Below are 15,945 nucleotides of genomic sequence, written 5' to 3' on the forward strand. Positions count from 1 at the left end.
GGTCACAAAGAGTCGCACACGACTTAGTGACTGAATGACAAAAATAAGACATACCATGATTCAGCAATCTCAATCCTGGGTATTCACCCAAGACAAATAAAGACTTTCGTTTATATAAAAATGTATGTATTATGGTTCATAACAGCTATATTCATAATTGTCAAACACTGGAAACAACACAGATGGAGATGTCCACCAGTGTCGCCATGTGACACCAGGTTAGACCAGGTAATCGTGTGACGGCTGCCAGCCCACTCTCCCTGTGCCTGTCTCCCTCACCCTCTGATTAGGTCCCACTTAAACAGAAAATACACAAGATGTAATATAACTAATTTCATTTCCGAGAGTTCATTTTCCAGGATGGCCTTCTTAGAGCACAGTTACAAGTGGGCACAGAAGCAAATCTTGGATAAAGACTCAATTTGCATTGACATGTTGTACTGATATCACTGCACTGCAGAGATTGTCGTCACACACAGCACAGGGGCAGCAGCTCAACCTCCGAAGCCGTAGAGGGTGCGTCCCTGCCGCTTTAGCGCGTAGACCACGTCCATGGCAGTGACCGTCTTGCGCTTGGCGTGCTCTGTGTAGGTGACCGCGTCCCGAATAACATTCTCCAGAAACACCTTCAACACGCCTCGGGTCTCCTCGTAAATGAGGCCAGAAATGCAAATGCACTGCAAAGAACTCCCTGGGTTTCCCTGACAGCGTCTGTGTTGCTCAGGACCAATCCTTTCCTATGTTTTCATTAAGTAGTGTTTATTACTACATAATGATTATATTTTATAATGTACTGATTATATTACATAACATAGAAAGTATTCCACACGCTTGGGCTGGTCGTCTTGACTGATTTTCTCATGGGGGGATGCGGTTAACAGCTTTTTACCATCAGTTTGCGCCTTCTATTTTGCATCCCACTATGTGATGCTAAAGCTGAAACTCCAGTACTTTGGCCACCTCATGCGAAGAGTTGACTCACTGGAAAAGACTCTGATGCTGGGAGGGATTGGGAGCAGGAGGAGAAGGGGACGACAGAGGATGAGATGGCTGGATGGCATCACCGACTTGATGGACATGAGTTTGAGTGAACTCCAGGAGTTGTTGATGGACAGGGAGGCCTGGTGTGCTGTGATTCATGGGGTCACAAAGAGTCAGATACGACTGAGTGACTGAACTGAACTGATGTTTTGCTTTGACCTCCTAATAGATTCTTCATTACCATGTGGCTTTTGATCTGAAGTTAGCCTTGAAGAGTTACAGCAGTTGAGGGAAGCCTCTGATGAGTACTGGCAACCTGGCAACAGTGTTTTCATGTATGATCTCATGTGACCCTTAAAGTGGGAGCAAAAACATTTTAAGACTGCAAATACTGAAAAGGAAGATCCAGTGTGAATATCCTTTGGGGTCATGGGGCTGAACTGTTTCTTAATACTCTGCTGAATTGAGACAAGACAGCTCCTATACCTTAACTTTTTCCTGATGTAAATGTACTACATACAGAGTTGGTGTGGTAGTGTTGTCAACCTAGCTACTAGCTGGGGTTGGTAATAAAAGTTGGGGTTCTTACTTCTCATTGCAGTTGACACCTCAAATTATCCAAACTTTCCCTTAAAACTCAAAAGAACCAAGTTTTTCACTTATATCTTTCTAGAATAAAATACCAGCATACAACTAACAAAACAGAAGCAACACAGAAAAGACCATAAAACAATCTCTGAACATCAAAGATTTTCTGTAATAAAAGGTTTTATAAGTCTAAAACTTTTCCTTTCAGTTAAGAAAACTAGTCACTTTATAGAGTTGCTTATTTAAAAACAGGGCAAGTCTTTAAGGAAATAAAAATAGCAAACATTCATTTAAACATTTTTATGTACTAGCATGTACATACATTATGGAGAAGGCAATGGCACCCCACTCCAGTACTCTTGCCTGGAGAATCCATGGACAGAGGAGCCCGGTAGGCTGAAGTCCATGGGGTCGCTAAGAGTCGGGAACCACTGAGCGACTTCACTTTCACTTTTCATTTTCATGCATTGGAGAAGGAAATGGCAACCCACTCCAGTGTTCTTGCCTGGAGAATCCCAGGGATGGGGAAGCCTGGTGGGCTGCTGTCTATGGGGTCACACAGAGTCGGACACGACTGAAGCGACTTAGCAGCAGCAGCGGTACATTCATTAATAACCCCAGGAGGGAGGCGTTGTCATCCATTCCACAGATGGAGACCCACCCTCCTCTCCCAAGGCGCAGAAAGGTTAGAGAGCTGGTCACAAAGTTTAGTCTGGAAAGAGACAGGATTTCAGGCGGTGTGACCTATGACCTGATTATCTTAACCACTGTGCTATCATCTCACTAATAAGTCACTTACTTTCTATACTGTCAAAAGTCTTCAATCTACTCTACAGGGGAATCCAGGGTGGTTATATCCAGGGGTTTCCAGACCAAAAATTCCAAACCCCTTTCATCATATTTGGACAACCACTTAGCTCCTAATTTGAAAGCCGATCCTAAGACATATTCTGAGGTGATGTCTCAAAAAGACTGTGTTCTTGCTCCTCTGGACATCAAAAATAAACTCATATTTGAGGGCTACTAAAAGAAGTTAAAATGCAAAAACAAAGAAGCTGGCAAGCAATTCAGAGTCTCAATCACTTGCTAAATTTCTCTGCAATTCTCGATTCCGGATAATCTATTGAATTAGAATTTCTAATCTTTCTGATCTATATGACTTAGTAAGAATTTAATTTTTCCAGTTGTTATTTTGGGGCCAGATTTCCCTCCTTAGTCTTTCTTCCCCCCTGCCTGCCTCTCCTCGTTGAAACTATAAAAACCCTGTGACTTTTAAATAGTGTGAAAAGTCCAGGAGAGCATCAACAAACAAATTTGAAAGATGTCCAGCAAGCCCCAAAATAGATGTCAGAAAAGCACAAAGATAGAGAGTAAAAATCCAATGAACAACATCGTGATCATCTGTAGTGTATCCACACACCGCAGAATGGAAGAGCTCCCCCCAGGAAATCTTACAAATGTTTACAAGCTTGCAGGAGGTATTTCATGCAAGAATGCAGAGTCTGGCCACTCTCCTGCTTGCTGTGTGCACACAGTGAAATATGCTCTCTTCCAGAAAGGCTGGTAAAACTCAGAACTACAGACATATTTTCCCGATATATTCATTTGATAGTCTTTCTGGGGATAAGTTAGACTCTTTTCCTTTATATCTAGTTGAAAACTAGGAGTTAGAGAGTTTTAAAAAATTGTAGATGTCATGGAACACCAATCCTGCCTGATACTCTAATTTATATAGAAGTATGTCCTATAGATTATTAAATGATAAATTGGACCACTCACTGACTCTGTGAAGGACATGCCAATGTGAGACACTTTACAGATGAGGATAATGCCAGAGGCCTAAACCAGTAGCCTCTAAATTTTTTGACCATTCACTCCTAACTGGAAAGTATCAGGCTCACCAAAAACTTTGTTTGGGTTTTTCTGCAAGAAAAACCAAAATAAACTTTTTGGCCAACTCAGTATTTTGAGCACACATCTCCCCCAGATCTGTGTGTTTATCTATAAATTATATACATGCACTACTGTATTAATATATTAGTGTGTGTGTGTGCACTCAGTCACTTTAGTCACGTCTGACTCTCTGTGACCCTATGAACTGTAACCTGTCATAGTCTTCTATCCATGGGATTCTCCAGGCAAGAATACTGGAGTGGGTTGCCATTTCCTCCTCCTAGGGATCTTTCCATCCCAGAGATTGAACCCACATCTCCTGTGTCTCCTGCATTGCAAGCAGGTTCTTTATGCACTGAGCCAACTAGATGCTGCTGCTAAGTCACTTCAGTCGTGTCCGATTCTGTGCGACTCCAGAGATGGCAGCCCACCAAGCTCCCCCATCCCTGGGATTCTCCAGGCAAGAACACTGGAGTGGGTTGCCATTTCCTTCTCCAATGCATGAAAGTGAAAAGTGAAAGGGAAGTCGTTCAGTCATGTCCAACTCTTCGAGACCCCATGGACTGCAGCCTACCAGGCTCCTCTGTCCATGGGATTTTCCAGGCAAGAGTACTGGAGTGGGGTGCCATTGTCTTCTCCGAGCCATTTAGGGGGCTCATTAAAAAAAAAATACATGCACACACACAAAATAGAGAAGAACAAAATAAGCATAAAATATGTTCTACTACTTTCTCCACGCTCTTCTATATATCAACTGTGTTCACCACACAGTCCATCTGACCCAGGCTAGAGTCCACTGTTTTACAGAATTATTTATAGAAATGGAGAAGGAAATGGCAACCCACTCCAGTATTCTTGCCTGGAGAATCCCATGGATGGAGGAGCCTGGGGGGCTACAGTCCACGGGGTCGCAAAGAGTCGGACACGACTGAGCGATTTCACTCACTCATTCACTCAAGAATGGAAACAGAAGCTAAGGCTCTTCACACCTGATTCCACACTCCAAACAGCATTTCTTCCTTTTTTAAGTGAGAGCAAGAATAAAGACAAGGAGCTTAGATTAGGAAAGAATTAAACCAGTGCTTCAGGACAACCTTGCCAAACATTAATCCAAACTCTTCCGTGAAAGTCTCAGGCGCGTGAATGTCACCTTGATGAGTATAAAATATGACAACACAAAAACATGAATCTGAAAGGGATGAACTGCTGGCTGGGCTCTCATGAGCCAAGTTTAGGCTCAATGATGCATGTCGCTGAGTCTTTAGAGGATGGATAAGATTAGCTCCTCTGCAAAATCTTCAGGGAACAAGAAAAATCGATGTGGTTAAAGCTATATATTCTCTTCTCTTCAGCACCACTACCTCTACCCTCATCATTCCCTGCCGCTCCAAATTACAGTGTAATTACATTTTTAACATGTCAGCTCACAGACTGTTGACAGCACCCATGAGAAATGTATAACAAAGCCTTCTTCAATCTATGCGTCTTTTTGGCCCATTGATAACCTAACCTAGAACAAATTTTAAGAATGTGCTTAAAAAAAAATTTGGAAGCTATGAATAATAACTGAATGGACATTTTCCAAGCACTTTCTAATTCCTATTCTTCTCCAGAGACTAACTGGCTGGATTCGGCATGATCGCTGTCATCCTCACACTTGAATGCTTATTCAGCAACAATAGGGTCTCTGGTCCTACTTTTTTTTTTTTTTTAGGTAAATCCAAATTTTAATGGTATTAGACTTAAATAGCTGATGAATTCATCTTAAAATAGGAATAGGCTTATCCACAAAGGAGTCAATATACTGAAAGTCTGTTGGCTTAGTGCCCTTTTCTCCTGGGCAATGCTTGGATGGAAATTGCCAAAAGTGACTTCATGACTTTTTCCTGTAAAGGCTTCCACGACTAACCATCACTCAGTTGTGTCTGAGTCTTTGCGACACAACTGACCAAAAACTTTGTTTGGGTTTTTCTGTAAGAAAAACCAAAATAAACTTTTTGGCCAACTCAACATTTTGAGCACACATCTCCCCCAAATCTGTGTTTATCTATAAATTATATACATGCACTACTGTGCTAATATATTAGTGCGTGTGTGTGTGCTCAGTCACTTCAGTCACGTCTGACTCTTTGTGACCCTATGACCTGTAAGGGCTACAGAGAAGGGTAGCCATTCCCTTCTTCAGGGGATCTTCCCAACCCAGAGATCGAACCCAGGTATCTCACATTGCAGGCAGATTCTTTACCATCTGAGCCACAAAGGAAGCACAAGAATACTGGAGTGGGTAGCCCATCCATTCTCCAGCAGATCTTCCTGGCCCAGGAATCGAACCAGGGTCTCCTGAATTACAGGCAGATTTTTTACCAACTGAGCTATCAGCGAATCCCCATGACTGACCAGCTTACATCAAACTGAGACATTCTTTCTTTAGATATATTAATGCTCTAGATCAAATTCTACCCATGATATGGCCAGTAAAGTCTTGTTTCTTTGGGGACTTTTAATTTTTTTAAGTGCATATTTATAACACACAGGAATACTTTTAATGGGAAATTCCTTCAAGCCCTTTCAAAATTTCACTGTCCTTCCCAGAAATGTACACACATACATACTCACATGCGTATTTAGGTGTATAAGAAGTTCTACATTGGTTTCTTCCCTTAAAATTAAGTTCACATTTAGTTCTGATAGTTCTTTAGTTAGAATCAATTAATTCACTAATCAACTATAGCATTCAAGTTGCTTATAAATCTACCTTGAAGCTCCTGGGCAGACCATAAAGGGTCTGGTAAGGCAGGACACACAGGAAGAGAGAGGTTGGTCTACAGTGAAAAGAATGGACAGTATGGTGACTCGTAGGAAGCCTCAATATGATACATACGCTTCTTCTTGGTTCATGAGGCTCTATAAGTCAGGGGATACAACATGTATCAAAACACTGGGCATATGTCTGAAGATAAGCAGCTCCCGGGTGAGAACATTAATAAGGTCTCTGTGATGAGAATAATGACAAAGGCACCGCCCCGTCCCTAGACCCACACCTTCTTCCAAATCCATCTCCTAGGAGTGGTGATGGGGTCACATAGGGATTACTGTTTTCTCCATCTTGTGTTCCAGATGATAAAGCTGCCAATACCATGTTTGGTTTCCCCATTACAAGATCTGCAGCATTAACATCAGCACCACACACAACAACCAGACCTTCCACTTTGGATCTGAGCTGGTCCTAGAAAAAGCTATGAACTCCTGAGTGCAAAAAGACAATGACCTGGGTGGGTGAACTGAAAGAAACATACAGAATTTTATAGGAATCCAGACAGGATTCAGCCCTGGATTGGAGTAGGTAACATAGAGCAAAGCTGGCTGAAGAATGCCATGACAGGAATAATGATCAACTTGAGTATGGGAAAGAAGGTATTTGAGTAATCCGATGGACTTCTAAAGAATTAATCCCTTCAACCTCCCAGGATTCTGATCTACTCCCCAAGAGCAGTTCAGTTTCCCTTGAAAATCCTCCCTGAGCCACTGGTTTGATTTCAGAGCATTAAGTCATATAGTGTGAACAAGACAGAGAGAGCCCAGCCCTCATGAAACTTCCATTGTGGGAGCACTAATGATTTCAAGGACCCTTAAGAATGGATATTTCTACCTCTGATGACCAAATGCAATGGGGAGAAAGAATGGGATGAGAAAATAAAACTCTGAGTGATAGACAATCAGGAGAACATTCAGACTGATTATATGAAAGGTCTATGGCTTTCCAGAAGGAAGTCAGCTGAAATGATCAGGTTCAGGGACAGCTACATATAAAAGCATGCAGAATCTCACTTAAATAAATGTAAACTGTAAACAAAACTGCTTATTTGTATCTGAATTATGATCAAATAGAGATACATGGGAGCTGACGGCCACAGTGGAAAATTCATTGATACATTTGGTAACTACTGCCTGTATTTTCTAAAAAACTCCAGAACATGCAACCCATGTCATCTTTCCTCTTGCACCTCTAATTCCTCCACTCTTCTCCCTAACTCATACCCAAATGAGAAAAGTACCAACATGGCTTGTTGTAAAACCTCTCAAATGACCCATATCACACTCAAATTCTGCCATTATGAATTCTTCCTAACTACTGTGCCCTTTAAGTACAGACTGTTCCTTCATGAGTAAGCATGCTCATTCTAATATAGAGAAATGTTCATCCAACATAACTGGTTGCAACTTGGTTAGAAAAATACTGTTAAAACAGGCCATCTAACAGGACTGGGGGAGAAGGCAATGGCACCCCACTCCAGTACTCTTGCCTGGAAAACCCCATGGATGGAAGAGGTTGGTGGGCTGCAATCCATGAGGTCACTAAGAGTCGGGCACAACTGAGTGACTTCACTTTCACTTTTCACTTTCATGCATTGGAGAAGGAAATGGCAACCCACTCCACCGTTCTTGCTTGGAGAATCCCAGGGACAGGGGAGCCTGGTGGGCTGCCGTCTCTGGGGTCGCACAGAGTCAGACACGACTTGAGCAGTGGTCTCCATTTTTATTAAACAAGCTCGCTGTGGTTAAAAAGCTTTGAGAACTCTGAATTTTTAAGATTCAGTTATTATATACTAAATATATAATTGTGATTATGTATGTTATAAAACTAAGACAAGAAACTTTAAAAGGAGTCAACAATAATGTTTTTTGCAGCTCATCTTGCATATCCGTTGGTTATATACATCCCACATCAGAAGCCACTGATCTACAGCAGGAGTCAGCAAGCTACAGTCCACAACATGTATTTTTGCAAAGAAAGTTTTATTGAAACACAGTCACACTCATTCAGTTACAGTGTCTAGAACTGTTTCAAGCTACATCAGCTGTGATGCATAATTGTAATAGTGACTGTTTGCCTCAAAAAGCCTAAAACATTTACTATCTGGCCCTCTCTAGAAAATGTTTCCAGTTTCTAATTCAGAGTCTCAGCAACAAAAAAAAGTTCTTCAAGCCCTTAAGCAAGTAAGAAAAGTAGATGATGACTTGCGCTCAGTCATGTCTGACTCCTTGCAGCCCCACGGACTATAGCCCACCAGGCTCCTCTGTCCAAGGAATTTTCCAGGCAAGAATACTGGAGTGGTTTGCCCTTTCCTTCTGCAGGGGATCTTCCCAACCAAGGGATGGAACCCACATCTCTTGCACCTCCTGAACTGGCAGGAAGATTCTTTACCACTGTACCACCTGGGAAGTTCTATAGATTCATCCCATTAATGCAATATTTAGTGGTGAAATAAAAATTCTCCAGCTAAGGAATTAGGAAAAATCTACTCATAGGAAAATTCTAAGTTTTGACAAAGATTCTTGATGTGGATAGTACTCTACCTATTTCAAGCAACTGTATTTGGTAGCTTCTCCACATACAGTTTCTGGAGAAAGAAATGGCAAGCCACTCCAGTATTCTTGCCTGGAAAATTCCATGGACAGAGGAACCTGGCAGGCTACAGTCATTGGGGTCACAGAGAGTCGGACATGACCAAGCACACACTGCACAACAGTTAGATGTAGTTTAATCACCAAATTAAGCACAGGGGATTAACTGGAAAGTTTAGCACTGATGCTACGTATAATCTATTAACAGTGTAAAAATCATGAAGGATATAATAAACGAAAGCTGAAGTAACACCTCAGGCTGCCCTACATGTTTTTATTCCTACAGACTGGATGTTCTCCAAATATGGTCCATGGACCCCAGGAACCTCATGACTCACTCAGAGGTTCACAAGTTCAAAGAAACCTTCATACTAATACTAAAACAAATGTGTCCACTCCAACATGTTGACACTGCATGGATGGTGCGAAAGCAACGGTGGCGAAAGCTGCTGGTGCCTCAGCACAAACCAAGGCAGTAGCACCAAGCTGTGCTAGTTGTCTCTATATTCTTCACTGCCACACAAATGGAGGTTAATGTCATTTACGAATGTCCTTGACGAGCGACTTCCCTAGTGGTCCAGTGGCTAAGACTCCACACTCCCAACGCAGGGGCTCAGGTTCGATCCCTGGTCAGGGAACCAGATCCCGCATGCCACAACTAAAGATCCCACATGCCATAATTAAGACCTGGTGCAGCCAAATAAATAAATATTTACAAAAACGTCCTTGATGAAAAAGTAAAAAGTACTCTTTTTATTAAATCTCAGCCCCTGAGTACATGCCTTTTAAATACTCTGTGCAACAACACAGAAGTCGACACAACCCGCTTCCTCTATATACCGAAGTGATAACTGTCTCAATGTAAAGTATTTCTTTACATTCAGTGTTAGTGTTACTCGCAAAACTAGCTCTATTTTCTCATGGAACACCATGGAAAAAAATGACAAAGTATGGTTATTCAGACTTAGGAGTTGGCGGATATTTTCTCTAAAATGTAAGAAGTTAGCCAGTCACGGCAAGGAAATCACCTGGTAGCACTTTTTTCCAATAGTAAAATTATATCTAAAGCAAGAATTTGAATGTTGGGAAACTTTTATCTGCCACTATGAGCATGACAAGCCTTGCCATTCTTAAAGATTTTTTGATTAAGATCAGTGGTGATAGTTTTAAAATGCCTTTGTTTCTCCCCACTATTGTACAACGGTGAAATATCTGCATGCGATGCATAACTCAGTGAACCAACAGTTTCTAAAAGAGTGAAGTTCACTGATAATGGCTTCAGATTCCAACACTTGCTGAGTTGTGGTAAAGTATCAAAAGAGAACATCAAGTAATCATGTGAAACGGTGATTAAAAATACTCCATCCTTACTGCACATCTGCATATGGTTGGACTTTCTTCCTAATTCTTCAGTCAAAACACATTTCCTAACAGACTGAATGCAGCAGCAGATGTGAGAATCCAGCTGCCTTCTATTAAATCAGAAATCAAAATCATCTGCCAAAAAGGTAAACTGATGCCACCTTTCTTGCTGACTGATTTTTGTTACGGAATATAGTTATTGTTTATAAAAATGGTATCTATGTTAGCAGAAAAGTTACTTTTATAACCCATTTTTTAATAAAAATAGGTTTAACATAAACTTATTATATGCCAACATGTTATTTTCAAAGGACTTAACCTTTTTATTTTAGTTTCAATTTCCAATATGAGAAGTACCAAAAGATAAAACTCACATAAACAAAAGCGCAACTACTTTTAAGAATATAAAGAGATCCTGGGACTAGAGATTGGATACTGTAGGCCTACCTATTTTAATGTTATTCTATACGCTCTATTCTGTTTTTATTGAAAAAACACAAAGTAAAATATCTTCCCTTTTTGTTTCTCAGTTCACGTTTTCATAAGCTACACAGAAAACACCTTGCCTAAATGGGGAGTATGACATTCCTGCAAATATAAGAGGAGGGAGAATGGCTCTAAGCAGGAGAAAACTGCCGATTTCACAAAAAAAACAGTCATATCCAAGCTTGAGAACTAGGGGCTTCAGGCATTTCAGCCGTATCTACAGACACGACTGAGCCTGCTTCACTGTCCTCCACAGGCCCAAGATGTGCAGAGACAAGTCATATCTGCCCTATATACTTCTTCTTTGCTCAACTCGGTTGGTTACAACTCTTTAGGGACCCTGCTACAACTCTGGATTTCCTGCCAGGTAAGTGGCATTGGTATTTGGGGGGTGAGATGCTAGCAGTAAGAAGAGGCAATCAGCCTCTTTATAATTCCAATTGTCCAAATGGCATAAAACAGGGGTCTCCAATTCCTGGGCCATGGAGTGGTCTGTGGCCTGTTAGGAACTGGGCCATATAGAAGGAGGTAAACTGGTGTCTTCCACAAAACTGGCCCCTGGTGCCAAAAAGGTTGGGGACCACTGGCATGAAAAATACAGATGGAGTCTCAGATTTCTCTCTCCATTCCAAACAGAGAGAAAAGATTTCTTTAGCTGGGATTCCTTGCAATGGGGCTATCGTATCTGCCCATGGCAACCCACTCCAGTATTCTTGCCTAGAGAATCCCATAGACAGAGGGGCCTGCTGGGCTACAGTCCATGCGGTCGTAAGAGTCAAACACAACTGAGCGACTAACACACACACACACACACACACAAATAGGCAGCACCATCTCTAGGGTTGAGAAGATTGAGATAGGTTGGGATAAGTGACCAGATAAGGTCTGGGGAGGGGATGATCATCTACCTTATGATTAAGGTAGATACTGGAAAATTGATTTCCACCAATATATACATATAAACCCTAGCCATCCTGGTTACAGAAAGAAATTGTCAACTAAAAGTCATTTGTTAGGATTTCAGCACAAAGTTCCCTCATAGAAAAATGTTCTAAATGGTAATTAGGCAAAATAGTACTAGAATTTATATACAGGGTAGATTACATAGACTTGTGGGCTGGCATGAGAACCCAAGAATTAAACTGTTTCCACAGTTTATAAGTTGAGGTACACTCATGCACCCCCCATTCCAAACTCTTTATAGTGAATAACACATAGGAAACAGGAAAAAGCAAAATTCAGAGATTCTTAGGTTCTCCTGATTCCCCTCAGGAAAGGATTCTCTGGAGATAATGAACATAGGTAAGTACTGACAGACAAGGTCAGCTCTGAAAGCAAAATCAGGAGAGAAAAAAGGAAAGAAAAAATAAGTAGCTTACCTGTGGTCAAGATGACTGAAGTCCTGTAAATTCAATTCCCTGGTGTCTTGTGTCAGATAAATTGTATCCACATCCTATTTGAAACAATTTAGTTATGTAAATAGTCCCCGCAAATGATCAGAGATGCGAGAGAGACACAGAGAGAATCAGACAATGACACAGGCAGATTTTTATGTAATCTGAAGAAGGAAGATTTTTAAGCAAGCAATGAATGGAGGGGAGGAGAAATAAGCCAAATCCTGGAATATTCTCCAGGTGTGTGAGAGACAGTGTATGTGCATGCATGCATACAGATACACTTACCCATTGTACTTCTTCCCTGTATGAAAATCCAAGCCAGTCGCAAACACAGGCATACATCTGAGAAAATCCACCTGAATCAGACAACAGAAGTGTGACAGGTTTTCGACCAAATGATTTTTAAGGTAAAATTTAAAAGCTTAAATATGGCCGACGTTAACAATGCTGATTATTCTTTCCGTTTGGGGAAAACAGCAAAGATTCTCCCCCGTGTTTTATAGTAAGTACATAGCAGGATGCAATACAGCTTAAATATAGGACGTTTGTCCACCAGTCTAAAGTCGGTGCGGTGCTAATTACACCTTAAAAGTAATTGTACCTTTACGGTAGCACACTAGGAATAGACTTAGCTTCCTGGCAAAAGGGCATCCATCCATGTATTTTTTGGTTTTAAAAGGCACGCTCACCACAGGGGCCCTGCTCAGTCACAGTCTGGCTGTCCCACAGAGCTTGGAGGCTGGCCAGTCGCTCAGATGGCTCCATGAAGACTTTTTTCATGATTCTTCTGTAAGGGCAACAATGACGACAACACCACATTTCAAAAATCAAGTTTTCTGAATTGCACTCAAAAGTTTATTTTGTGATACACCTTTTTTTTTTTTTAAACAAAGGATGGGTATCATTTTCATTTTGGTAAATATAATTCCATCTTTTTTTGAGACTAGGGAGCTGGAGAACTATAGACAATAATCAATTAAAGGTATCTAACAATGCAAATAGTCTCCATGTCATTTAGTTCTTTCATAACATTAATTTTATTAGAGTAGTTAAAAACTGGTGTGTTCCACTTAATAAATTACCTAAAAAATAATAATTTATGAGATTATGTATATATTAAATATAAATTACTAATTTTCAAGGAACTAAAGTGCAAGTCTCCTCTTTTATCCTTCAATAGTACAAACATCCATCAGGAACCTGAGCATTGCCCCCTGGAAGAGCTGTTCTGCTTGCTCTCTCTTCCTCTGGACTACAATCCCAGGGAGCGTGTGCTTACCAGAGACTGAACGCAGTTCAAATCTGTTAGCAAATTATGTGCAACAGTGAGGAGGGGACAGAGAAGTCTGGGAGCTAAGTGGGGACCGGGTCACAGGGGATACCTCAGAGGTCAAATGAAGGGGTGGGGGGTTTCATTCTCCAGGCAACGAGGAGAGGAGCCTCATAGAGACTACACAAGGAGTGTCAGATGAACAGACAGCACTGGAAACAAACATGTGCAGGGGTCAGGGAGAAGCCAGGGCAAACTTTGGAAAGAAAGAGAGTAAATAACTTGAGACATGAAAAAGAACCTCCTGAGACTGTTAAGAGCCCAGGGAAAGTGAAGGTCCCGAACTGCTGGTGGCAGCAAGCTGAACAGCTGTGGGATCTTCTCCTGTACCTCCCGGCTGCCCAAATGTGGGTGGAGGTAAGGCAGTCTGCTTGCTGCAACAAGGCAGGCTTTCCAGGCAGGCGAGCCAGGAACACAGTGGGGACAGAAGGAGTGGAGGATATTGACAGGGCCCTGCTGAAGTAATGGACACCATGGGGCTTGGTGGACAGGAAAGGAAGGGAAGGTAGAAAGAAGTGGAAAGAGGGCAAAAGTCAAGGGATCCACGGCCAGGAGGCCCCCCAAAAGTCCAAGTATGGGTACCAAGGAAGAGAAAGTGAAAGACTAGAGACTGTATGTAGTTCAAGAGAGATGACAAAATGATGATTTCACCCCCAGGAGAAGCCGTGCCAGGAGAGGACAGGTCGAGGGTGTGTCCATCAGGGGTAAAGTGGGGAGGAGGGAAGAGGTCACAGGCTGTGAGGAAGGCTGTTGGCAGTTCGGAATCACCCAGGACCATGACAGGCCCTGGATGCAAAGTGGTGACATAAACATACTAAGTCATATCAAACATTATTTTAATCTTTTTTTTAAGCTAGTTGAACATTATTTTAATCTTTAATGAGTTAAAAGCATGGCTATGTGTATAACTCTCACCCTTATGAATTCCAGTCACCTTGTAGAGAAAAATGTTCCCAGTCACTTCCATTTTCTGACTGAATGAATATTCCAGATAAAATGTGCTGGAGTCTGACAAGTTGCCTCGTTGGCCTGTTCTAATCCTAGAGAAAACCTCAAATACCTACTCAAACATTTAAGTACAAGCATTCTGCTAGCATTGAAAAATACTCCTACTTCTTTATAATCTTTATGATTGAAGCATGTGCAGATATAACCAACTGAAGTCAAATGCTACTAACTCCTTCAAATTCTTGTGTAAATTATGATATCCCCTTAATGCAGCAGAATTTTTCACCATTTCACCTGAACACACCTGTAATTAACCCCCACCATTCTGAAAGTTCTCAATTTGGGGGCAACTGTGGGTTTAACAAGATGTTCCTAATGAAAGTGATATGACAGAATCTGGCAATTTGAATGGTTCACCCTGGTTCAGTACCATCATTCTGGTATTTTCTGGCCACAAGAAAGCAAAGCCAGCTTTTACGCAAAGATAGAGTGGAGCAGTTGGAAGCAGAAGCATTTACACAGATGAATTAAGTAAACCATGGACACACTAAACTAGATTTATGTCTGGCTTTATCTGAGATCACATTTCTTTTCTAAAATCTTGCTTTATTTCGGCTGAACTGTAAAGCATGTTGTTTCAATGACACACAGGATGAAATTCGGCTAGTCAAAAACTGAAAAAAGGCAGGAAGCTGGAAGGATTAGAAATAGGAAGATGGCAGCCTAGGATTATAGTGGCAAATAAATTAATCTGGTTCGGAAATCAGAGTCTAATTTTATTCCCAAAACAGCACCAGAGAGTCACCCTTGGGGGCAGAAGAAATCACCTGGAGGGTGAGGGAAGCAGCTGGTATAGACATCCGTATGAAAGGCTTCCTGCCTGAGGAGGCTACACCTGGCATTTTCCCTCGCCTTCAAAGCCACCCTTCCAAAGTATCTGTCTGAGCTTTTCCAAGTAGCTCTCCTTCTGTAACAGTTCTCATTTTTCTATTTTTCAGAAGTGAAAAAAAAAATAGGTATCAGGGACTAAAAGAGTGTCATGAAACAAGTGTATTTATTTACACAAGAGATAAACTCATAAGAACTAAACATCCAGAAGGCAGCAACTGTTTCTTTCGTATCGAACACGAGACACAGAAAATGAGAAAAGGAAAAATCTATTCCACATGAGTTATGCCTGCAGCAAAGTAACAGCAAAGAGCCTTCTGTGTATGCACCACAAGGCACCTGCTCACACATGCTCACACACACATACACACACGGCATGCATGTAAGACAGAAAGACAGACATGAAATTGCTATCAGAATAAATGTCATAACATGTCAACCAAAATCCTAGCAAACGGACATGTATTAATACATCCTGCTGCTGCTGCTAAGTTGCTTCAGTTGTGTCCGACTCTGTGCAACCCCATAGATGGCAGCCCACCAGGCTCCTCTGTCCCTGGGATTCTCCAGGCAAGAATACTGGAGTGGGTTGCCATTTCCTTCTCCAATGCATGCATGCATGCAAAGTCGATTCAGTCATATCCGACTCTGTGTGACCCCACGGAG

The 15,945-nt window shown here is 41.6% G+C and overlaps 1 protein-coding gene across 24 annotated transcripts in view; it reads right to left on the minus strand.

Annotated features, from left to right (window-relative positions):
- Positions 1-15,945, minus strand: part of CARMIL1 (capping protein regulator and myosin 1 linker 1) — a 307,540-nt gene that overhangs the window by 141,101 nt on the left and 150,494 nt on the right. For all 24 annotated transcript variants that reach the window (XR_015152305.1, XR_015152306.1, XR_015152307.1 and 21 more), the window contains 3 exons: positions 12,803-12,900; positions 12,399-12,469; positions 12,096-12,169 (listed from right to left, as the gene is read on the minus strand). Coding sequence is in view for 21 of the 24 variants with exons in the window: in XM_086369940.1 (XP_086226066.1) it covers positions 12,096-12,169; positions 12,399-12,469; positions 12,803-12,900 (243 nt within the window). In the remaining 3 variants the exon portion in view is untranslated. The remainder of the gene's footprint in view (positions 1-12,095; positions 12,170-12,398; positions 12,470-12,802; positions 12,901-15,945) is intronic.

The sequence above is a fragment of the Bos grunniens genome, chromosome 23 (genome assembly GCF_055505025.1).
Source record: "Bos grunniens cultivar Pamir isolate PY7600 chromosome 23, Bosgru_T2T1.0, whole genome shotgun sequence".
Taxonomy (NCBI): Eukaryota; Metazoa; Chordata; class Mammalia; order Artiodactyla; family Bovidae; genus Bos; species Bos grunniens.